This window comes from Lithobates pipiens, unplaced genomic scaffold, assembly GCF_037356315.1.
Source record: "Lithobates pipiens isolate NorthernLeopardFrog02 unplaced genomic scaffold, aLitPip1_a1.2 Scaffold_28, whole genome shotgun sequence".
NCBI lineage: Eukaryota > Metazoa > Chordata > Amphibia > Anura > Ranidae > Lithobates > Lithobates pipiens.
In genome coordinates, this window is record NW_027507789.1 from 194,549,194 (window position 1) to 194,575,533 (window position 26,340).

General features: G+C 47.0%; 1 protein-coding gene across 1 annotated transcript in view; it reads right to left on the bottom strand.

Moving 5' to 3' along the window:
• Window positions 1-13,501, bottom strand: part of LOC143935982 (serine/threonine-protein phosphatase 4 regulatory subunit 1-like) — a 78,934-nt gene extending 65,433 nt beyond the window's left edge. Inside the window, exons 1-2 of the mRNA XM_077460230.1 lie at window positions 13,371-13,501; window positions 2,499-2,543 (exon numbers count right to left, since the gene is read on the bottom strand). Coding sequence (XP_077316356.1) covers window positions 2,499-2,543; window positions 13,371-13,377 — 52 coding nt within the window. The 5' untranslated portion in view covers window positions 13,378-13,501. The remainder of the gene's footprint in view (window positions 1-2,498; window positions 2,544-13,370) is intronic.
• Between the last annotated feature and the right edge of the window lie 12,839 nt (window positions 13,502-26,340).

The window sequence follows — 26,340 nt, forward strand, 5'->3', positions numbered from 1 at the left end:
CACAGGAGCCAGCGATGTCACCGCTGTCCCCTGTAGTCCGGCGCATCCATCTTCTCGGTTGGGTCTCGCTGCTCCGCCGCTGTCATTCGGCGAAGCCGCGATGACGTCACTCCCGCGCATGCGCACGGGAGCCGACATTCGTGGCATCTTCGTCGTCTATGATGCCGCGCTCAGTGCGCCGTAGACAGCAGTGCCGTGTAGGTTTAGGAGATATTTCTTGGAGCTACAGGTAAGCCTTAATCTAGGCTTAACTGTAGGTCAAAGTGTGTTGTAAGGGTTTACAACCACTTTAAATATAAGTATTCATACCCCTTGACATTTGCAGATGAGACCAAAATTAACTTTTTGTCCTAAGAGCAAAACGCTATATGTGGTGGAAAACTAACACTGCACATCACCCTGAACACACCATCCCCACCTTGAAACACGGTGGTGACAGCATCATGTTGTGGGCATGCTTTTCTTCACCATGGACAGGGAAGATGATCATAGATGATGGGAAGATGGATGGAGACAAATACAGGGCGATCTTAGAAGAAAACATATTAGAATCTGAAAAAGACTTGAGACTGGGGCGGAGGTTCACCTTCCAGCAGGACAATGACCCTAAACATACAGCCAGAGCTACAATGGAATGGTTTAGCTCAAATCATATTCATTTGTTAGAATGGCCCAGTCTAGACCTAAATCCAATTGAGAATCTGTGGTAAGACTTGAAAATTGCTGTTCACAGACGCTCTCCATCCAATCTGACAGAGCTTGAACATTTCACTCTCTAGATGTGCAAAGCTGGTAGAGACATCCCCTAAAAGACTTGCAGCTGTAATTGCAGTGAAAGACGGTTCTACAAAGTATTGACTCCACACTTTTCACATATTTATTTGTAAAAAATGTTGAAAACCATTTATCATTTTCCTTCCACTTCACAATTATGTGCCACTTTGTGTTGGTCTATCAAATAAAATCCCAATAAAATACATTTACGTTTTTGTTTGTAACATGAAAAAAATTGGGAAAAGTTCAAGGGGTATGAATACTTTTTCAAGGCACTGTAAATAAAGTTTTTTACTATCCTTCAGACTTTAGGAGGGCTGGACAGTGGCCAGTGGGATTAGATAATGTCCTGGCACCAGTGTGAGCAATTGTGCTCCATCATCGGTGTCAATGTCCCACCATTGGTGTCCATGGGAAGAATAGTGTCCCGCCATTGGTGTCCATGGGAAGTATAGTGTCCCACCATTGGTGCCCATGGGACGAATAGTGTCCCACCATTGGTGCCCATGGGACGAATAGTGTCCCACCATTGGTGCCCATGGGAAGAATAGTGTCCCACCATTGGTGCCCATGGGAAGAATAGTGTCCCACCATTGGTGCCCCTCGGGAAGAATAGTGTCCCACCATTGGTGCCCATGGGAAGAATAGTGCCCCATCATTGGTGTCCATGGGAAGAATAGTGCCCCATCATTGGTGTCAGTGGTGGTCAGTAAGCAGTCAAATTTGATCATTCAGCTGCTGGGTTTCATACTTCCCGGAGAGGGGTGGGAGGTGAAGGAGCAGATCGGCTCTCACCTCTCCCATCTGCACGAGGGAGGAGGAACTGTCAGTGCAGGCTCTGTGCTGTACGAGAGAGATTTTCTCAGCTCAGAGTCCTGCTGAGGAAGCACTGATAGGTGGAATTGATAAGCCATTAACCAGTCTTGCTGGTTAATGACTCTCCTTTCCTCACACAGACACAGCGTGGGAGGAAAGGACTGCCAATAACCGGCAAGCCAGTTTACATGTGATCAGCTGATCATGTGGTAAAGGGCTGTGGTGATTGACCCCTTACCCTGATGAGCTGCGTGGTGGATGCGCACCCCAGGGGGCATGAGGGAAGCAGGGTTCAGGGAGGATGTCCATGGACGCCCTCCCCTAACTGGAAGCCCGGGCTCGGATGGAAGGGGGTGGGGGCCCTGAAGGTTCTAGTTAGGCCACTGCTGTCTCCCTTTATTATTTGCATGTTCCCAATGCTGCAGCCAATGCCCGATTCTACAAGTCCTGACAGCCTTTGCGGTTGTCGGCTTCACCATGGCACTGTGGATTGCTGTAGTAGTTCATTGATTCTTCCTGTCAGTGCATCTGCTTTCCCACACGCATACGGGATCTACGGGTACACGGATACACTGACATGTCTGCAGGAGACCTGCATGGCACTAGTGATCTGCAGATCGTGGTTGCAATGCTTTACAGGCTTCAAAAAAATCATCAAATAATAAATGCATATTTTTTACCTGCAAAAAAAATAAATGTGTATTCATGCATTTATCTATTTATTTTAACGTGAACTTATCCTTTAAAGTCTTATTTCACAAGAGTAAAAAAAAAACAAAAAAAAAAAAAAAAAACAGTAGTGATTAGTTAATAATAGAACTTGAAACACAGGCACTGGAGGAAGTAAGAGACAAGTAAAGGAGGAAGTGGAGGCGTACGTGACGTACTACCCCGCAATGTAGACTTACAGTCATCCAGATCATCTTGAAGGTCCACGAAGTAGAGAGGAATCCCTAAGAGGAAACACAGCAGGAAGTCAGCAGAACATTGACATGCAGAGGACAAGGAAGACAAAACAACATTTAAAGGAACAGTCCATTCTATCTTCATGTGTATATAATGTATAGAACTAACAAATACAGATTACAGGAGGGGCAAGGATAAAGCTCTTCAACAACACTGTGTCGGTCCATTTTATATGCAAAATTATGTACCTGTGAGGAGGAGTCAGAAACTCCACACATAAAATTAGAGAAAATCAAACTTACGGCGTCACTTACTGTTATCAGTAAAAGACTTACCCTTAAAGTGCTAATAAACTCTATATAGGGTGCCTGGTCCTTTGGAGCCCCGCTAGACCCACCCTTCCATGAGGGCTCCTGGGAAGTGTGCCATAAGAGAACGTAATGACGCAGCCGACCCCACAAACGACATGCCTCAGGTAAATGATTGAAAACGGTTTGCTTGGGCTGTGCATGCGCAATGGGGCTATGAATTATGGGATATGTAGTACGGAGGGAAGGGGATCAGTTATGCTGCGTACACATGATCAAATTGTCCAGCGGACTTGATCCGGCAAACAATCCGCCGGACTTTATAAGGAACGGACTTGGCCACGCACGGACACACCGAAAGTCCGGTGATTTCTAACGCGATGACGTACAGCATGTACGACTGGACTAGAAAAAGAAAGTTCAACAGCCAGTAGCCAATAGCTTCCTTCTCGTAATTGGAGGGAGCACCAACAATGGGTGGGCCATTGAAGCCTATGGCAGCAAAAAAAATTAAACAGCATGCTGCTTGCGGCTGACCCTGGAATGTGGCCATGCCGCAATCACCCTGCATCTGTCTGCAGTGCAGGCTGTGGATGCCCAGTGCAGGTTAAAACAGGAGCTGTGGTGGCGGCGTATCACCTCCTAACTGCCTGTCAAATGCCCTCTGAAAAGCGATCCATTGTGGATCAGACCAAAGAGGAGCACCTATAAGTGGCGCACGTGCCTCTCAAACTGGCGGCCCTCCAGCTGTTGCGAAACTACAAGTCCCGTCATGACTCTGCCTGTGGGGAGTCATGCTTGTAACTGTCAGTCTTGTAATGCCTCATGGGACTTGTATATAAACAAAAAAGTCAGTGCTACTACCCATACATCACATAGATAGCAGAGCTCCCGGGTGCTCCATCCACAGTCCTTGGCTGAGTAGAGAAATGAGGAAAAGATGATCCGCACTCCGGTGATTGCCCTTAAAAAATGTAGTATTTATTAACAAGCCACAGTGACCAAAACGCAAATAAAAAAAGGTCGACGCGTTTTTCACCAGAACAGAAGTCAAGGAGACGTTTTCTATTGCGGACACTGGCTCTGGTGACAACATCCTAAAAGAACCCGTGTGATTCTCATGGAAGCTGGAAATCACTGCATCGGGCACCGCTACTACAATCATCTCTACTGGCATCTGTGCCAAGCGGCTGCCCTGCTGCCTAATGAACACAGAAGGTCACTCAGCACTGGTGCCACTCACAAAACACTTGGTCATTTTCTCACTAAAATGATCTCTGATTGGACAACGAGGAGGTGGTTACATCACCACCCCACCTCATCCAATCAGAGAATGCTTTGCATTCATTCAAATGTGAAATGTTCCCTGAATGGTGACCACGCTAAGTGAGCGACCTCCTGTGTTTGGGGCAGCTGCTTAGCATGGGACCCGGGAAGCAAGTGGAGATCAGTGAAGTGGCAGTGATTTCTAGAATCCAGGGGCATCAGCCATGTATGGTATATGCATAGTTACATTGGTCCAAGCTGCATAAATGTAAAGATATCCATACCTGGAATTCACCTTTAGCCCCAGTTCACACCGGAGCAGCAGGTCAAATCGCATGACAAGGCACACCCTTATTGACGACAATGGCACTATTCAAATCAGTGCAACGCCGACTTTGCGGTGCCGCAGCGATTCGAAAATGTAGTTCCTGCACTGTTTTTGGCGATTTCAGGTGCGACTTGCATAGACATCTCATAGACGTCGCACAGGTCTTTCAAGTTGCGCCTGAAATCGCACTGACATGCGGCTTTCAAATTGTGCAACTTCATCTGAAATCGCACAATTTCAAAGCCACATTTAATCTAGATCAGTATGTTGCTGTTTAACCGCTTGTCGACCAGCGCACGAGGATATACGTCGGCACAATGGCACGGCTGCGCAAATGGGCGTACAGGTACGTCCCCTTTAACCACTGACCGACCGCCATATAGCAGAATGATGGCGGCAAAGTGGCTTCAATATCCTGACTGGGCATCATATGATGTGCTCTGGATATTAAGGCACGCATCGCGTTGATCGGTGGTGCGGTTTGTCAGTCTGACACCGCGCAATTACGATCTCAGTAAAGACGCGAATAGAGGCGAGCCGATCGGCTGCTCCTTTGACGGGGGGGGGGGTCTGTGCTGATCGATTATCAGCGTAAACCCCCCCCCCCCCCCCGAGGATGCCTACACTGGGGATGCCCACGCTAGACCACCAGGGATGCCAGTCAGTGCCCACAATGGATGCCAATCAGTGCCCACAATGGGCATCACTGATTGGCATGCATTATTGTTTGGCACTGATTGGCATCCATCAGTGCAATACGTTACACTACAATGCCACCTATCAGTGCCCATCTGTGACGCCCATCAGTGCCCATCCATGGCGCCTATCTGTGCTCATCCGTGTCGCCTATCCATACCCATCTGTGACGCCTATCCATGCCTATTTGTGCCACCTATAAGTGCCCATCCGTGTCGCATATCAGTGCCACCTATCAGTGCCACCTCATCGGTGCCCGTCAGTGCAGGGGAAAACTTACTAATTTACAACGTTTTGTAACTGAAACAAAAAACATTTTTTTTCAAAATTTTCGGTCTTTTTTTTATTTGTTTACCAGAGGCGATCAAATACCACCAAAAGAAAGCTCTATTTGTGGGAACAAAATCATAAAAATATAGTTTGGGTAAAGTGTAGCATGGCAGCGCAATTGTCATTCAAAGTGCGACAGCGCTAAAAGCTGAAAATTGGTCTGGGCGGGAAGGTGTATAAGTGCCCGGTATTGAAGTGGTTAAGAAGCGTCACTGTGGGCATGTGCATGCGTCCCGCAGACTCTATGTCCACCGGTGTCATGCGATCGTGTCATGGAGTGGCAGAACAGGGGAGATGCCTATGTAAACAAGGCATTTCCCTGTTCTGCCTAGTGACATGACAGAGATATACTTCTCCCTGTCATCGGAAGCAGTGATCTCTGTTACACCCCCCCCCCCCCCCCCCCCCCGAGTTAGAACGCCTCCCTAGGACACACTTAACCCCTTGATCGACCCGTAGTGTTTAACACCTTCCCTGCCAGTGTCATTTATACAGTAATCAGTGCTTTTTTTATAGCACTAATCGCTGTATATATGGCAATGGTCCCAAAATAGTGTGAAAAGTGTCCACAATAATGTCGCAGTCCCGATAAAAATCGCAGATCGCCGCCATTACTAATGAAATAAAATAAATAATAATAAAAATGCCATAAATCTATCCCCTATTTTGCAGACGCTATAACTTTTGCACAAACCAATGTACACTTATTGCAATTTTTTTTTTTTTTACCACAAATATGTAGAAGAATACATATCAGCCTAAACTGAGGAAAAAAGTTTTTTTTTTTTTTTGGGGGGGGGATATCTATTATAGCAAAAAATATTGCTTTTTTTTCAAAATTGTCGCTCTTTTTTTATTTATAGCGCAAAAAATAAAAACCGCAGAGGTGATCAAATACCACCGAAAGAAATCTCTGTTTGTGGGGAAAAAAGGACGTCAATTTTGTTAGGGAGCCACGTCACACGACCGCCCAATTGTCAGTTAAAGCAACGCAGTGCCGAATCGCAAAAAGTGCTCTGGTCAGGAAGGGGGTAAATTCTTCCGGGGCTGAAGTGATTAAAAAGGAGAGGCTTTAGTAACACTTGAAGAATCTTCTCATGTACAAAATACAAAGGGCGCACCAGACAAAAGCTCTAGGAGTCCAATGTCTTTAAAAAGTGGTTGTAAACCCTTACAACACACTTTGACCTACAGGTAAGCCTAGATTAAAGCAGAGCTCCATCCTAAAGTGGAACCCTCCCCCCCTCCGGCGCCACAATTGGCACCTTTCAGGGGGGAGGGGGGTGCAGGTACCTGTACAGTACAGGTATCTGCACCCACTTCCGGCATAGATATCTGCAGAATCTACACCCTTTTCGCAGGTCCCCCGCTGTCTGCTGGGAAACACACGGATCCCAGAGACAGCGGGGACCATCCTTATTGCGCAGCGCGACTCTCGCATGCGCAGTAGGGAACCGGGAAATGAAGCCGCAAGGCTCCACTTCCTGATGCCCATACCCAAGATGGCGGCGGCAGCACCCGAGAGACGATCGAGAGATCGGCTTCGGGTGCCGACATCGCGGGCGCGCTGGGCGGGTAAGTGTCCTTATTTTAAAAGTCAGCAGGTGCAGTATTTGTAGCTGCTGGCTTTTAAAAAAAATAAATAAATAAAAAAAAAAGGAGATTAGGAGATATTTGCACGAAGACAGCGGCGCACAGGCGCACTGAGCGCGGCATTTTCAAACGACGGAGCTGCCGCGAGTGGCGGCTCCCGTGCGCATGCGCGGGAGAGACGTCATCGCGGCTTCGCCGAATGACAGCGGCGGAGCTGCGAGACCCCACCGAGAAGATGGATGCACCGGACTACAGGGGACAGCGGTGACTTCGCTGGCTCCTGTGTCAGGTAAGTGACACATAATGGACTACTATGCGATGCATAGTAGTCCATTATGCTTTGCCTTTGCAGGGAATGAAAGAGGAAGTAAACTCATCAGGGTTTACTTCCTCTTTAAATATTAGTATTAAAGGGATTGTAAACCCTCATAGTTTTTCACCTTAATACATTCTATGCAATAAAGTAAAAACCTCCTGTGCTGCAGCCCCCCAGAGCCCCCCTTTTACTTACATGAACCCGGTCTTTCCAGTGACGGGGATGAGCACACCACCTCCAGCCGCTGTCCCGGGTCCTGATTGGACAGATTGATAGCAGCGCAGCCATTGGCTCCCACTGCTGTCAATCAAATCCAATGACGCTGGTGCCGAGTCCTGCTATCTGCGGCAATGGATGCCGCAGCAGGGCACAGGAGCGTGCCCTCACGAATGCCCCCCGAGGGAGAGCCTCTCTCCAAAAGGTGCAGAAGAAGAGGAGGAGCCAGGAGCACCGCTGAGGGACCCCAGAAGAGGAGGATCGGAGCCACTCTGTGCAAAACCAACTGCACAGAGGTAAGGATAACATGTTTGTTTTTTTAAAACGAACCGCAACATATTCTTTAATGAGTAACAGAAGAACAGAAGATTTCCTACGCGTTTGGGAGGGCCAAAAGTATTTGTAAACTGACCCGCCTACTGATAAGGTTTACATTGATGCGATATTAAACCCAAAAGCAAATATTTATTACATTGCATCTTACCATTTCTTAGCTATGTGCGGCTTTGAAGTCGTGCTACTGCAGTGCGATTTCATTGCAGCTTGCAGACACTGTGTGCAAGGAGAGCGGGCGAACACTGGCACAAAGTGGGCACTGAACATGCAAACAATCATCAAGCAAGAGAGGAACCAAATCATGAATAATATAAAGACAAATGATATGCAATAAATGACTCATAAACCAGAGTCCATTGACAATTGCAGCCCATATAAAAATCCGGGGGCAGCTCCGGGAAGAAGCTCTGAAGGAAACACAAGAAATCGCACAGGCGCCTTCTAAGTGTAGCTGTATGGTAAGGGGTTTATTACAATCGAATCAGAACCAATCACAAGTGTAGTATATATAATCAGGTATGTACAGTAGCTCCAGCACTGTGGGATGGTTGATAGCACAACCCAGGGGGGTCCACAGGGGGCGGGCTCATCGGTCAGGTGGTTTGGATGGTCGGAGCAGGTGGATTCCGGCACTTTCTGGTCCGTGGAACGCACTTGGTAAGGCGGAGATGACGTCACTTCCTGGACGCAGCTAAAGGACGTGTGGGCAACGGGTGACGTGTTTGCGGAGCATGCGCTCTTTCTTCAGGCTGCCCGACACTCTGTGTGACTTCATTTAACAGATGCTAATGCAAGCAGCAATAAAATCGCACAAAAATAGTGCAGGGACCTTTTTCTGAGTCGCACCGATTTGAAGTGTTACACTGCTGCAAATAGGGTGCGACTTGTCATGCAACTTTGAACTGTCAAGGTAGATGGCAGGTCACACTGGTGTGAACCAGAGCTTAGGATGTGATGGCTGCATATGTTTTTTTGTTTTTTTTTCCTTCTTATGCCGCGTACACACGATCGGAATTTTGGTCGGCAAAAGCTCTGATGGTTTTCCGGCGGGATTACGCTCAAGCTGTCTTGCCCACGCACGGTCACACCAAATTCTGACCGCCAAGAACGCGGTGACGTACAACACGTACGACGGGACTAGAAAAAGGAACTTCAATAACAAGTAACCAATAGCTTCCGTCTCGTAGTTGAATCTGAGCATGCGTGAGTTTTTGCGCATCGGAATTGCATACACACGATCGGAATTTCTGATAGAAACTTTTTTCCGTCGGATAAATTGAGAACATGCTCTCAATCTTTTGCTGGCTGGAATACCGCCAGCAAAATTGCGATGGAGCATACACACGGTCGCATTTTCCCACGAAAAGCTCTCATCGGTCTTTTGCTGCCTGAAATTCCCACCGTGTGTACGCGGCATTAGGCTTTTTTTTTTTTTTTTATCTGGTGATCCAGCCAGTAAATCTGTTGTGTTTCAAAAGGATAACCTCTCTTGCAGATTTATCAGTTACAGGGATGAGAGAAACCATCTGACACAGACAGGGGTGCTTACAATGACCAGCTTCATGTAAACCCTTTATCCTAAAAGGAGCAAAACTGTTTGCTGTAACTGATTATAAAGCATTAGCTGCAGTTTGTAGTGCATTTAGAGTGGAAACTTCAGTCCTTTTTCCATCTATTAAATCTTCAGTCCTTGTTGCTTTAACTATGGATAGTAAAAGATTTTTTTTTCCTGCCAGTAAATCCCTTATACAGACCACTTCCTGTTTCTTGTCTGGTCATTCGCCTGGGCTTATGACATCATACACAGCTCTCTCTTTCATAAGTTTGCCAGGAATGGAGGGGGGGATGAGTCATGGGGGGGTGAGTCATAAGAGGGCCAATCAGAGCTGCATAGCTGGAGGTGTGTCTGTGTGAATCCAGGAAGTGAACAGGCAGCAGCTTCAGCTGCCCACAGTTAAAATGGCTGCAGCCAGACTCAGTGGAGGGAGATTTCTGCAGCATATTTGGCAGAATCGCAGTATATATAAAATAATATGCAAAGTGGTTGGAGGGAAGCTTCAGAATGGCAAAGACGTTTTTATTACAAATTATGTGAGCAGACTGCAGTTCCTCTTTAAATCTGCTAGCCCAACTGAAAATGCTGCTGTCCAAACACACCCCCTCTGCTCCTTCATCCAGAGTAGGGTGCGCTCTAATACAGGTGTGTTACTGGCCAGATCACCAGGTGAAAACAGAAGGGAAACAAAGGAAAAATAAAACAAAGGCAGCCACCACATCTAATGACTGGTAAGCTGCAATATATTAGATTTTTGGTTTTCAGGCCACTCTAACGTTCTCCCCTGTACTTCCAGATTTTATGCCTAGGGGAGAGTGGCATTGGTAGCGCTGGTATGCAGAGGCACCAGTTTTACGGATGCTACTATGGCAACATCTAAACCAAAAAGTTCCCCACTAGAGCTGCAGGAACCATTTCTTTTTTTTTTTTTTTTGCTTATACCCAATGCCACATTAATGCCAATGCAAGCACCGACAATCACCGCACCCAGTGATCTCGGGGTTACATGGTGCCACAGTAAAAAATACGAGAGCACCCCAATCCCTGCGCATGCGTAAACATGGCAATGTGTAAGCCAAATGATTCCCGCTAGAGTGCAATGTGCACAGGAATCGGCAGACTCTTATTTCTAGCCCTTACTATGGAGACGGGTAAAGTGAAAGGATAACCCCCCCAAGTGTGCAATGTCCCCGTGTGCCATAGAGTGCCAGGGAGTAAAGGGACAGATAATCTCACCAGGATAGATCCAGAGAATATGAAAGGAACCAAGAAAACAAGAGCCGGCATTTACCAGCGAAGATCTCTTTTTACAACATTGTTAATGGGGACTTTATTTTATTTTCCCCAACGCAGGTGAAATTCCTTTGGAAGAAGCCGTCTCCCAGCTCCTGAGTGTGCACTGCTGGAGCTCAGGCAGTCGACAGGCCGGGAATCCCACCGACTTCCCGACACTTCAGCTAAAGCATCAGCATGAAGTAAACAATCGGAAATGTCATGTATAGTGATAGTGAAAAGTGGGGTGTAAGCCCGGCCAGGACTGGGGGGTCATGACATTGCCAGACATGGAACCAATCTGATGGCATTATAGTCAATTCACTACCCATTGTCTACATGCCATACATAAACCCCTTTATTCACCCTGATCAATATATGGGCTCATCTCCACTGGCAGCAAACGAGGCGGATTTGGGGTGTTTTCTTACACCCCAAAAAAATCCTGCACACCCACAACAATGCAACTGAAAGATATTGTCCACACAGACGGGGCAATGCAAAAAAAAAAAAAAAACACGGGCCTTTAGTTCTGGTAGGATGTCCATGGGGCACATACACCATTTACACTGATAATTGGAGCACTAATTATCAGTGCAGCCCCAACAATACCACCTATCAGTGCTGCTTTACCAGAGTCTCCTCATCAGCACACATCAGAGCAGCCTCATCAGCACACATCAGGGCAGCCTCGACAGCACACATCAGGGCAGCCTCGACAGCACACATCAGGGCAGCCTCGACAGCACACATCAGGGCAGCCTCGACAGCACACATCAGGGCAGCCTCGACAGCACACATCAGGGCAGCCTCGACAGCACACATCAGGGCAGCCTCGACAGCACACATCAGGGCAGCCTCGACAGCGCACATCAGGGCAGCCTCGACAGCGCACATCAGGGCAGCCTCGACAGCGCACATCAGGGCAGCCTCGACAGCGCACATCAGGGCAGCCTCGACAGCGCACATCAGGGCAGCCTCGACAGCGCACATCAGGGCAGCCTCGACAGCGCACATCAGGGCAGCCTCGACAGCGCACATCAGGGCAGCCTCATCAGCGCACATCAGGGCAGCCTCATCAGCGCACATCAGGGCAGCCTCATCAGCGCACATCAGGGCAGCCTCATCAGCGCACATCAGGGCAGCCTCATCAGCGCACATCAGTGCAGCCTCATCAGCGCACATCAGTGCAGCCTCATCAGCGCACATCAGGGCAGCCTCATCAGCGCACATCAGGGCAGCCTCATCAGGGCACCCTCATCAGCGTACATCAGTGAAGCCTCATCCTTGCACATCAGAGCAGCCTCATCAGCGCACACGAATGTCACATCAGTGCCGCCTCATCCGTAGAAATCAGTGCACACAAAAGCCTCTATGGCCTAGGTTTTGAAATAGAATTCCAGATTACATATAACTAATCTGAAAACTGTCCCCTCCCCCTTCCAACACCTATGCTCACTAACATGTGTATACTGTACTTACCTATTCTCAGCCTGCTCCCCTGTGATCCGGCTCCCCTGTGTCAGCTGCAGGGGAGAGGAGGGAGCACTGACAATAGATGCCTTTGTCCATACAAATAAATGTGGCAGCACAGAGCTGGAATTTGTCCCAAACACACATCTACATTCTTTGTCAAGAGTAAGGATGAGCTCCGGCGTGTTCGCATGGTCCATGTGTGGAGCCCTCCAGGAAGTTGGCGCAGCGCTGTGCTAGTCACAGGCAGTGAGACATTACCCGATCTCTGTAGCTGCACATCGGAGCAATGTCTCTCTGCCTGTGATTAGCGCTGCGCCAACTTCCTAGAGGGCTCTGCACGTGGAGTGCGCGAACACGCCGGAGCTCATCCTTAGTCAGGAGTGTATACAATTCCACACCCCTCCACCATCACCAGTACTGGGGCAGGATTGTCCACCACTCAGGACAAGGATGAGGAACTCTGTCCCCCTCCCCCGCTGTTAAACATAGAATGGTTGTACCACCCTGCACCCACCACACGGGGCGTGCACTACACACGTGTGTGGCCAATCGCTTAGCAGCTACAGGGTACCATACACGGCGGTTATATCTTCATTGGGTATGTTGGAGAGCGGACGTGGAACTGCGGCTGCCGGCCAATCATCTGGACTGAACTACAGCGCCCCCTTCTGCCCACCACCCCCTGATCACTGTGGCAGCCAATCACATGATCACTGTGGCAGCCAATCACATGATCAGGAAGCCACTATAATGCCATGTTGCGCTTTTAAAGGGCCAGCAGGAAAGGTTAAAAAAACGTTAACGCGCGTTTGTGAGCGTTCAATACGCACAGCGCGCCAACGTTCTTCATGATATACACCGAGATCCTGATGTCACCATAATCCCCAATACAGGAACCGTACAACGCCACAGGACAGCGCTATGTATACAGATAACTGATTACATTATATAAAGATGACCCGGGGCTGTGATACAACGCCACAGCACATGTCAGCACTATAATAATAGAGCATACAGTGTGTGTACATATCTATATACATACATACAGTGTACAGGGAGGGGGGGGCAGTCCATGGGACACAACAATGGGCCCCTACACCACACACACCAATCACCCCCACACACCCCATTACCAGCACACAGGGCCCCACACCCCTCACACACACCTCACTGTACACTTACCGGCCATCTTGAGGGCTGAGCCGGGAGGACGGAAGCGCGTACCCTGCGCACCAGGCGCGTCCCCGAAAGCTCGCCCCTCAGGTTGCGCGCTCCCGGCGGAGGGGCTGGGGCTGGGGCTGCGGGGCCGAGGGTACGCGCGCAGCGGCGTTGGAGGATTCCCGTCACGTGATGCGCGCGCCCCCTAGCGGGGATTCCTAGGCTAGGCAAGCGGGTGCAGGGGATTGGCTGTTTACAGTTCCAAAGACTGGTGTTGCTTTTTTTTTTTTTTTTTTTCGAAATGTAACATTGTGTGTTGTTTATATTTTCTGACGGTATCTGTGTTCTTTTCCATCTACAAAAAAAAGATTGTTAATCACTTGATTGTTTGTTTTCTTTTTAAACGTAAAAAGAAACAAAATGCAACATTGTATCTATAACAATATACAGTATATATATATATATATATATATATATATTTTTTTTTTTTTACAATCATATATTATACATTTTATAATTATATATTTAATAATAATCATTTATATAATATATAAAATTAATGAATAATTGTATAATTATTATAACATATATTAACATATAGATATCCTGTTCCATTATCTGCCACTGATTAGAACTACAAAAATAATTTTTGAATTGAATCTATCGCTATTCAAAAGAAATGCACAAATATATATATATTATATTATAACCTTTTATAATTATATAATACTTAATAATAATAATTTATATAATTTATATAATGTAGCGCCGGCTCCTGAAGAGCACGCGCTATATGTTTTGAATGTTAATGTTACACCTGAACCGTAGTTTGGTTACAATTGTTCTAAATTTGGACCTCAGCATCAGTCTGACTGGACTATAGGATGTCCAGCCTGGCCACAAGGGGCACTGTCTCTTCTGGCAGGCATGGAACCACAGTCTAGTTGGGTGCTTTAAGTTGACTCTCTCTCAGAGCCCGCCCAGTGGGAGTGTCACTCTTGCTGTGCTTTCTGGGAGAGGGTACATAAGATATGGATGTCACGTGGTTCGGGGTTCCGGTCCAGAAGTAGGTTCTGACTCCATGGTCTTGGTCCTTCTGACCAGCCCCCAGGAAAGCTATGGCCTGGGGTGCGGATCCACCCGACTTGTCTCGGGGCTGGCTAGCCCGAGGCAGGGAAACTAAAGAAGGATTCCAAGGTGGTCCGGTGCCGTCTCCGGTAGTTGGAGAGGCCGGGCAACTTCGTAGCTATCCAGGGGAGGACTCTTCAGAAGAAGGCCACATACGGGTTGGCTTCATAGCAAGAGCCTGGAGGAGCTGAAGTACCTAAGTGAATCCAGTCTCGTGGGTATTGCCAAGCAGGCTGAAAGATCCAGGTATCACACTAGTGTTCTGCAAGTTTTAGTTTCCTGAAGTTCTACAACAACGTCTGTGGCAGAGACTTGTTCCTGAGTTAAGCACCTTGTTGGCTGCTAGGCCTTGTGAGAGAGGGACTGTCCAACCCGAGTGATCATCCAGCTGTGAATGGCTATTCTCTGGATCTAGTCAAAGTAAACAAGTCCTTCATTATTGACTTTGACACTAAGAGTACCTGAACTTCCTTCCTAACCCTCTGATCCTATTTTAAGAGACTGTCTACGTTTTTGCAATAAAAATCCCTTCACGCGGATCTGTCGTCAGTCTCTAAAGTTGCTGGGCATCTACCACGGGAAACCCCTAGACACAAATCAAGGAGAAGAAGGTAATGGTAAGCCCAATCAAACCAGCAGCTCCTTCGGGGTTTAGTGCTACACAATATATCTAATTAATTAAAAATTCTATAATTATTATAACGTATATTAACATATAGATATTGTGTTCCATTATCTGCCACTGCTTAGAACTACAAAAAAGCTAATTTTGAATCTATCACTATTCAAAAGAAATATACAAAAAAATACTGTTTTCCTTTTAATAATAAAAATGCAATATTGTATATACGACTATATACAGTATCTCACAAAAGTGAGTACACCCCTCATATTTTTGTAAATATTTTATTCTCTCTTTTCATGTGACAACACTGAAGAAATGACACTTTGCTACAATGTAAAGTAGTGAGTGTACAGTTTGTATAACAGTGTCAATTTGTTGTCCCCTCAAAATACCTCAACATACAGCCATTAATGTCTAAACTGCCGGTAACAAAAGTGAGTACACCCCTAAGTGAAAATGTCCAAATTGGGCCCAATTAGACATTTTATCTCCCCGGTGTCAAGTGACTTGTTAGTGTTACAAGGTCTCAGGTGTGAATGGGGAGAAGGTGTGTTAAATTTTCTGTTTTCACTCTTACTCTCTCATACTGGTCACTGGAAGTTCAACATGGCATCTCATGGCAAATAACTCTCTGAGGATCTGAAAAAAAAGAAATGTTCTCTACATAAATATATATAAATATATATTTATATATATATGTATGTATGTGTGTGTGTGTGTGTGTGTGTGTGTGTGTGTGTGTGTGTGTAAAAATATTCACTAACAAAGGAAAAAAAAAAGTTTTACCTGTTTATCGTTTATAAAATAGACATGAAAAGCCGGAAAATAATAATTAAATGTAGGAGAATAGGGAGTTAATTAAGGCTGATTATAGTAAATTAAGGGTTAATAAGGGGTTAAACAGAGGACTATTTGTTCATCCCTTTGATCTGCAGATGAAGAAACAGAAATATACAAAACAATGTTTCTTTTTATTTTAGTGTTTCAGGGCTGAGCAATGTTGTTAATAAACATTTCCGGCTGTTTTTTTTTTTTTTTTTTTGACAGCTCCAATTACCGGACTTCTTTAACACAGGGGTGTCCCATTGACAGTTTAAAGAACCAAGCCTGAAAGTATTGGTTTCAGGTATCGGTGCATAATATATATATATATATATATATATATATATATATATATATATACATATACATATATATATATATATATATATATACACGTATACTAGTGTTCCGTTATCACCCGTAGAACTAGCATAAAATTAATTTGAATCACTTTTGACTAGGAATAATGTAATACATTTTTTTATTTTACTATGCATGACATTTGTCCTCTATCCAAAGCCCAATTTTTGGTAAAGGGGCTGCAATACTCACCTCTTTTCTCCCGCAGACTTTCAATTCCATCACTTGAATTAAAGTATCACTTTATCTCCTTTTTCATTATACAATGTTTTAACAATCGAATGTAATATGTTTGAAAAAATACCTTTTGTATCACCTTGAGAATCCCACAATAGAAGTTTTCCATACTTTTTTAAGTTATAAGGGATGAGGCAATTACACGCTCAATCACATGAGTCGTTCTAATTTTTCTGTTCGTTATTGTGATCCTGTGTTGTCTTTGTTGAATGTAACCGTATCATAATAATTTTCCATTGGGATTAATAAAGTAAACTGAGCCCAGGTTCACACTTGTGTGAACACAGACATCGCATGTGATTCGCACCCACACTGTGGTGCCAATCGCATGCAATGACTGTGCAATGCAAGTTCAGCCATACAGTTGTATGAGCGAACTTGCATTGGATTTGCAGGAAAAATATTGCAGGGCCTTTTTTTTCCCCGCACTGAAATCAGATCGCATGGGTGTCATTAACATTGTATTCACACCCGCAGCAGTTCGCAGAGGGCAGTGTGAACTGCCTGTGGGAGAGATGTGGTGCTGGAATCCCACTGGTTAATGCGTCGCATATGTGTGAACCTAGGCAGACTCTGAATACAAGGAATTATGGCAGGATTTGGGCTTTATTCCTCCAACCAGGATAAAGATATGACACCTGGTGGTAAGATAACAATAGAGGCCCTGCATGCTCCTTCAGTCCAAAAGGTGAAGCCATGTCCACCCCAGGAAGATGGTAGATCCTACAAGTCTTTGCAGATCACCATAACAGGAAGCTTTCAATATCATCTTTTGCCTAGACTACTGCAACTCCCTCCTCATTGGCTTACCTCTAAATAGTCTATCCCCCCTTCAGTCCATCAGGAACACTGCTGCCAGGCTCATCCACCTTACAAACCGCTCTGCGTCTGCTACCCCTCTCTGCCAATCCCTCCATTGGCTGCCACTCAACCAACAAATCAAACTCAAGATACTAACAATAACTTACAAAGCCATCCACAATCTGGCCCCCAACTATATCTCTAACCTGGTCTCAAAATACCAACCAAATCATTCTCTTTGCTCCACCCAAGACCTCCTGCTCTCTAGTTCCCTTGTCACCTCATCCCATGCTCGCCTCCAGGACTTCTTCAGAGCCTCTCCCATCCTCTGGAATGCTCTACCCCAAACTGTCCAATTATCTCTTACTTTGTCCACTTTCAGATGATCCCTGAAAACTCATCTCTTCAGAGAAGTCTATCTGGCCCACACTTAACAACTGTACATTTATTTTCTCCATCAGTTTATCCCCTCTAAGGAGCAGGGCTCTCTGATTCCTTCTGTATTAAAGTGTATTATATTTGTACTGTTTACCCTCAAGTTGTAAAGCACTGTGTAAACTATGGGCACTATATAAATCCTGTATAATAATAATAATCAAGATCAGTATCTGTCACAGTGTATCTCCAAACAAATGTTGCTTTTATTTTTTGGACAGAGTAGGGAAGGATCAGAACCCCGTCAGGATTTGACTGCCTCCTGTGTCCCCACTAGGGAGATTCACCCCCTTCTATTAGACCAGGGCACAAACCAGGAGAGAAAGTGAGAGGAAATTCAAAGTTTTACAGGTGTCCCTGGAACAGGAGAAAAGGGCAAATCTTCCAGTGGGGACACCTGCATTACCTCCAAACCTTTTGACATTGGAACCACAGAAACCTTTTTAGCACAGAACGAAATACACTACAATACAATCTATGTTCTCTACTTTAGAGAGATGGGGTGGAAAAGCAGCAGTACACTGATCTTGCCATTGAAGAGCTGTGCAGGGAGGATCTGTCAGCACAAGTCTGACCATTGGAGGACAGGCAGGCTGTGCTCCCAGCACAACCTGAAAGCTGACCAGGCTGGGATGGATGAGCTCTTCTGCCTGGTGTGGTTAGTTTGAAATAGGAAAGCAGGGAGATTACCAGAAATTTCACACAAAGGAAGCAACAGAAAGAAAACAAGATACTTTTTTTTTATACAAGTCCATATATCAGGGAAATGAAATATTGTGGTAACATAATCTTTAACCACTTGCCGTCCGCGCTATAGCCGAATGACGGCCTCCCCTTTGCATGCTCCCCGCGTGCCCTGCAGGCGCGTGCTGTGATCATCGTATCACTGAGACTTGGGTGATCACAGATCCGAGTATGGGCCGGTTGCAGCCCTTTACCACGTGATCAGCTGTCAGCCAATGACAGCTGATCACATGGTGTAAACAAAAGCCTGGTGATCGGCTTTTTTTTCTCCTCACGTTGTCAGCGTGAGGAGAAAAAAAAGCCGATCACCGGCTTAAGTGCAAGGGACATCGGTCCCGAAGAGGAATGCCCCGTACACACGGTTGGAAATTCCAATGAAGAAAGTTCGATCGGATTATGTTGTCGGAAAATCCGATCGTGTGTTGGCTCTATCGGACTTTTTCCGTCGGATTTTCGATGCACAAAGTTTGAGAGCAGGATCTAAAATTTTTCGACAACAAAATCCGATCGCATAAATTCCGATCGTGTGTAGACAATTCCGACGGGCAAAGTGCCATGCATGCTCAGAATAATCTAAGAGACGAAAGCTATTGGCTACTGGCCCATTTATAGTCCCAACGTACGTGTTTGACGTCACCTCGTTCAGAACGATCGGATTTTCCGACAACTTTGTGCAACCCTGTGTATGCAACACAAGTTTCGGCCAAAATCCGTCGGAAAAAATCCGTCTAATTTTGTGGTCTGAATGTCCGATCATGTGTACAAGGCAGAAGAGACAATTCTGCCTCATCTGTGCCCACCAGTACCCCCTGCCAGTGCCACCTGCCATTGACACCTGCCAGTGCCCACCAGTGCCACTCATCAATGCCCAGGAGTGCCACGTATCAATGCACACCAGTGGTGCCAATCAGTGCCACCTAGCAGTGCTGCCTATCAATGTAACCTACCAGTGTCGATCAGTGCCCATTATTGCCACCCATCACTGCCACCCATCAGTGCCCATCACTGCCACCCATCAGTGCCCATCACTGCCACCTATCGATGCCCATCGGTGCAGCCTCATCAGTGTACATCAATGAAGGAGAAAAATTACCTGTTTGCAAAATTTTATAAAAAAATATAATTTTTTTTTTTTAATTGGCTTTTTACATTTTTTTTAACAAAAAATAAAAACCACAGAGGTGATCAAATACCACCAAAAGAAAGTTCTATTTATGGGAAAAAAAATGATAAAAATTTTCATTTGAGTACAGTGTAGCATGACAGTGCAATTGTCATTCAAAGTGCATCAGCGCTGAAAGCTGAAAATTGGTCTGGACAGGAGGGGGGGTTTAAGTGCCCAGTAAGCAAGTGGTTAATAAACAAACAAATATATAAATAAATCCTTGAAGTCAGTGACAGATGTGAATGCATAGCTCCCAACTGTCCCTGATTTGGAGCAATGTCCCCCTGTCCCTCATTCCTCCTCATTTGTCCCTCATTTTGGTCTGATCTATATATCTATTGTATATAAAATGCACTTTTTATCTTTCAAAAAGTGTTTCCCAGTGCTAAACCTTTCATCCAATTTCTAAATTGCTGCATTTGTAAATGTTAAAAGCCAATATAAAGGAATAGGAGTGGTAAAAAAAAAAGCCCTTGTGGATTTAATTAACCTTATTTTTTTGTTTATTTCTCCTTTAGGGGGGTGTGTCAAGGGGTGTATCCTATGCCTACATACATTTGCTAGTAGGTATCCCCCATTCCCATCTCAAAATGTTGGGAGGTGGTGAATGTACTGTATGTGAAGTGCTGCAAAGGTTGTCTGCACTACATATAATAAATACCAGGGGTGTTGCTAGGTCTACAAAAGATCTGGGGCTAGAACCCATAGCAGCGTAGTAAAGAAAGTCATACGGTTGGGCGGGCATACACATGTATATACAGTAATATATGTGTCTGTGTGTGTATATCCCCAGAGAACCCCCCACTTAAATCAGGGTCCCCAGAGAGCCCCCCTTACATCAGGGTCCCCAGAGAGCCCCCTCCCTTACATCAGGGTCCCCACAGAGCCCCCCTTAAATCAGGGTCCCCAGAGAGCCCCCCTTTTATATCAGGATCCCCAGAGAGCCTCCCCCTTGCACCAGGGTCCCCAGAGAGCCCCCCTTAAATCAGGGTCCCCACAGAGCCACCCCCCTTACATCAGGATCTCCAGAGAGCCTCTCCCTTAAAATCAATGTCCCCAGAGAGCCCCCCTTACATCAGGGTCTCCAGAGAGCCCCCTTTTACTTTATGGTCTGCAGAGAGCCTCCTCTTTACATCAGAGTCCCCAGAGAGGCTCCCCCTTTCACCAGGGTCCCAAGAGAGCTCTACCACTTACATCAGGGTCCCCAGAGAGCCCTCCCTTAAATCAGGGTCCTCAGAGAGCCTCCCCTCCCCTTGGGGACCCCTACAGAGACTCAGGGCTATGGATTCCAGATTCGGGGCTATAGCCCCAAAAGCCACCCCCTAGCAATGCCACTGGTAAATACCTGTCATTAATAATAATTATAGAGTATATAATATTAAAGTGGAGCTTCAGTCCCCATAAAGCTGCCCCACCCCCTCACCAGCACTGCCATCTTTAAAAATCTGGCACATGTACAGCTGTGCCAAAAGGCTCTGCCTGGCTTTCGGGACTTGGCAGAGATCTGCGGCACATGTGTGTGCAGGCACCAAGGTTCATAAATATAGGATCCCCGAGAAATCTAAGGAGGCAATCATTTGACAATCATACTAGAATTTGCAGCTGGATTCTTTTGGAAGGCAGTTGATGGTGGCAGCCCGCCCTTCACCCAATATGGGTTCCTTTTCATTCTTAACAGCAAATATGTATTGTCAGGTTTGCGATTCACGCCGAATAAACAGATGAGCAGGTTGTGAGTCATGGGATCTGCATTATTCCTGTGCACAGCACACTTCCTGTTGCTACCTGTATTTGCAGACGCACAGGGCGGGGTCACACGATTCGGCCAAAACTGGATCACCTCTGATCAGAGAGAAGATTCTAGATTAGGTGCTGACAAAAGTGTTTGCAACAGTAATGCTGAAATAAATATAACTGGTGCAGCAGATGTCATGAGATCCTTTTCTATCCTAATGACAACCTCTCCCTCATTACAGGTGTCAGAGAGACAGGAAGTCAGGGGAAATCTTTCCAATGGGGTCACACACACAAATAAAAAGCTGTTGTACATTTTTAAAGCTGAATTCCAGAAATTATATTTTGTTGAACTTCCATTGGTCCAGCTTGGCTGCATCTAATTCTTCATATCTCACATCCGGAGGGCTGCTGGGGATGCAGAGATACACTCTAGTAGCCTGTGCTACTTACAGTCAGCGCTGGTCTCTTCTTGTTTCCATACCCACTTTGGACACAGAAGGGGTGGGATGCTCAATCGGGACCACTGCCATTTAAACAATGTTTCGTATTTTTTTAAATGAAAATGGAAGTAAACCCATCCATAAAACAGTTACATTTCCGGTGTGGTAAAATTTCCTGCGACCTGTGAATTTCGCTCACCCCGTCACTTCCGGTGCGGCTCCGTCACTGTAACAGCTGACGGCGGGCCTTTACTGCACATGCGCCAAGTCCGTGATATTAACGGCGCATGCGCAAGATCTTTATTTACGCTGTGGTTAAAAAATTATACACGGAGACTTGCGGGTGGGCGGGCGGAGCTGAACAGATGCTTAGAACGTCAGCAGCAGCCCCGCCCACCCCACTAACATGCCCCTGAATCTTAAGCGGTGGTTAAAAATTATACACTCAAGTGGACGGAGCTTATGGTGAAGAAAAATTATGGCTTCAGCTGCTATTAACAGCAATCGCGCATGCGCGGGATCATTGTTTACTGATCAGAAAAATTATGCACTCAAGCACATTCTTATTGGTGATGAAAATTGATAGACTCGGGCGGGCGATGGCTTTATTATATCATTGGCAGCACCAATATGTATAGTATTTTTTTTAACCACTTGCTTACTGGGCACTTAAACCCCCCTCAGTCCCAGACCAATTTTCAGCTTTCAGCGCTGATGCACTTTGAATGACAATTGCACTGTCATGCTACACTGTACTCAAATTAAAATTTTATCATTTTTTTCCCACAAATAGAGCTTTCTTTTGGTGGTATTTAATTACAGCTCGGAGTTTTATTTTTTGCTAAACAAACAAAAAAAGATGCAAAAAAAAAAAAAATCATGTTTAATAGTTTGTTATAAAATTTTGCAAACGGGTCATTTTTCTCCTTCATTGAAGTGCGCTGATGAGGCGGCACTGATAGGCTGCACTGTTGGGCACTGATGGGCTGCATTGGTGGGCACTGATAATCTGCATTGGTGGGCACTGATAGGCTGCACTGGTGGGCACTGATAGGCATAGTTAAGGCGGCGCTAATAGGCACAGATAAGGCGGCACCGATGGGCACAGATAAGGCGGCACTGATGGGCACAGATGGGCACAGATAAGATGGCACGGATAGGTGGCACAGATGGGTGGCACAGATGGGTGGCACGATTGGGCACTGATAGGCACTGATAGGTACCACTGATAGATGGGACTGATGGGCACTGATAGGTGGCACTGATAGGTGGCTCTTATAGGTGGCACTGCTGGGCACTGATGGGCGGCACTGCTGGGCACTGGTAGATGACACTGATGGGCACGGATATGTGGCACTGGGGTGCAGCACCTTTGTTGAGGCAGATTGTGGGCACTGCTGGGTGGCACTGTGGGCACTGCTGGGTGGCACTGCTGGGTGGCACTGTGGGCACTGCTGGGTGGCACTGTGGGCACTGCTGGGTGGCACTGTGGGCACTTACTTTTTATTAATGTGGCACAGGCAGGGGGCAGGTGGGCACTGGCAGGGGGCAGGTGGGCACTAGCAGGGCTGGCCGTGATCGGGACTGATGTCCCGATCACGGCCGCCGGTGATTGGCTTTTTTTTTTCTCCTCGCGCTGTCAGCGCGAGCAGGAATAATAGCCGATTACCGGCTCCGTTATATCACATGATCAGCTGTCATTGGCTGACAGCTGATCACGTGATAAGGGGTCGGGATCGACCCCTTGCACGGATCGGTGATCAGGCGAGTCTCATAGACTCGCCAATCACAGAGCGCCGATCCCTCAGGGGGCGCGCAGGCCGCTCGTGCACGGGACTACGTCTATTGACGTCGTCCCGGAAAAGGAGATCCGCGCTGTAGCCGTCATTCGGCTATAGCGCGGGTCTCAAGTGGTTAATCAGAATATGCAGTGTATTTATTAAATCAGCAGAATATGGGCACAATGTCTGCGTTTGGGGCACAATGCCTGTGTTTGGGGACAGTGTGTGCGTTTGGGGCACAATGCCTGCGTTTGGGGACAGTGTGTGCGTTTGGGGCACAATGCCTGCGTTTGGGGACAGTGTGTGCGTTTGGGGCACAATGCGGCAAACACCACCTCACTGTGACTAGAAATCGCCGCCTCACTGTGCCCAGCAAACACCCCACTGTGCCCAGCGAACACCGCCTCACTGTGCCCAGCAAACCCTGGCTCACTGTGCCCTTCAAACGCAACCACTGTGCCCATAAATTGCCGCCACCGTGCTATCAAACACAGCCACTGTACCCATCAATTGCTGCCAGATTGTCAAGCCGTACTGTGTTCCCTGGGGATATGCTGATCACCCATCTGTGCTGCTGGAGGGAGCCCAGATGGGCATAAATGAGGGACCTGCATGTCATGGTAAGTGAGACCATCCCATATCCCACTCCATCTTTCCCCAGAACAGGGACCCCCTTCCAACCCCCCCCCCCCCCAGGAGAGGGAACCCCTCCCCCCCTCTGAGGACCCCTCCTCCCAAGACAGAGACCCCCTTCTCCCCCCTGAGGACAGGGAAACCTTCTCCCCCTTAGGACAGGGACCCCCTTCTCTCCTGAGGACAGGGACCCCCTTCTCTCCTGGGGACAGGGGCCCCCTTCTCTCCTGGGGACAGGGGCCCCCTCTCTCCTGGGGACAGGAAATCCATCTCCCCTGGGAACGGGGACTTCATCTCACCTAGGGACCCCATCTGCCCTGGGGATCAGGACCCCACCTCCCCTAAGAACAGGAACCTGATCACCCTGTGTGCGCCAACCTCATTGCCCTGCCAGCCATGTGTCCTGTGTGAGGGCCCTCCTGTGACAGCTCTTATAAGGACTTCACCCCACTGTGTGATCCCCCTACATGACTGATCCCTCTGTGTCCAAAAGTTACACGGGGAACCCCTCTGTTTGCCCCCCCCTACATGTCTGCATACTCTGACCACCCCCTGTACCATTTCCACATCCACTGACTGCCTCCTGTATCCTGTGCACATGTTCCGACCCCCTCTTGTACCATGTCTGTAGCCTCTAGCCACCTCCTGTGTCCTGTCTGCAATCTCTGACTATCTCTTGTCTTTTAACGTGTCTGCAGTCTCTTAGGGGGAGTCTGGAGAGGAATCAAGAGTGAGAGCACCGCCAGGATTGGGATTACGCGAGGAGTCAGATGTGTATGGACTGTGGAGAAGAGACTATAGAATAAAAACCAGAACCACCAACCTGGAGCCGTCTAACTGAGCCCTGCACGTTGCACTGGAGAGGAGGTCAGTGACAAGAGGGCACTCATATAAAGGTTTCCCATCATCTCAGTAACCCCCCCCCCCCCAGTGTATTCACTCAGCGGAAGGTGGTCTCTGGTCACCAGAGTTCCCCCCCCCATAACATTTCCCGGCATTCCCCTTTACATCAGAGTCCGCAGGATTATTCCCCAAGGCAAAGGAAAATTCTACAGAGCATGATCTAAGGAGGAAATTTGATGTAAGGGGTGCTCTGATCACCAGAGACCACCTTATATCAGAGTCCACTGCATTCCCATTTACATCAGAGTTCCCACTTACATCAGGGTCTGCAGCATTGCCCTTTGCATCAGGGTTCGCAGAGTTCCCCCTGTTAGATTAGAAGGGATGGAGGCCCAGAGACATGTCCATAGTACACAGAGGATACATGGGATAGATTAGAAGGGATGAAGGCCCAGAGACATGTCCAGAGTACACAGAGGATACATGGGATAGATTAGAAGGGATGAAGGCCCAGAGACATGTCCAGAGAACACAGAGGATACATGGGATAGATTAGAAGGGATGAAGGCCCAGAGACATGTCCAGAGTAGGGATGAGCTTCGTGTTCGACTCGAACATCGGCTGTTCGCCCGTTCGGCGAATTCCGAACGTTATGGGCCGTTCACACCAAATTCGTGTGGCGCTCACGGCCCACAATGCACTGTGATGGCGCAGTGCATTGCTGGCTCATGATTGGCCAAGCATGCACTGTGACCCCACATGCTTGGCCAATCACAGCGCCGGCAGCGAGGAGAGCCATGATTGGCCACAGGCAGGATGCCTGTGGCCAATCATAGCTCAGGCTGTGTAGTACACGCCCCACACTATATAAGGCCGCCAGCGCGGCGGCCTTGTGTAGTGTGTTGGCATCTGTAGCAGTTAGTGGGTGTTCTGTGTACCTTCAACACAGTATACACCAATCGTTATCGGCCGATTTTACGTTCTTGCTCTTCTGTAGTGGTTGTTGTCTGCGTGCCCTGACCGCAGTATACACCGCTATATTCACCTATATATCTAGCGATATATCTATCTTTTATAATAGAGCTTGCAGTCAGTGTTAGGAGATTGGGCGTGCTGTCTGCCTTCTCTGAACCCAGTATACACCGCTATATCCACCTATATAGCTAAATATCTTGCTCGTTTTAAATAGAGCTTTCAGTCAGTGTTAGGAGATTGTGCATGCTGTCTGCGTGCTCTGAACGCA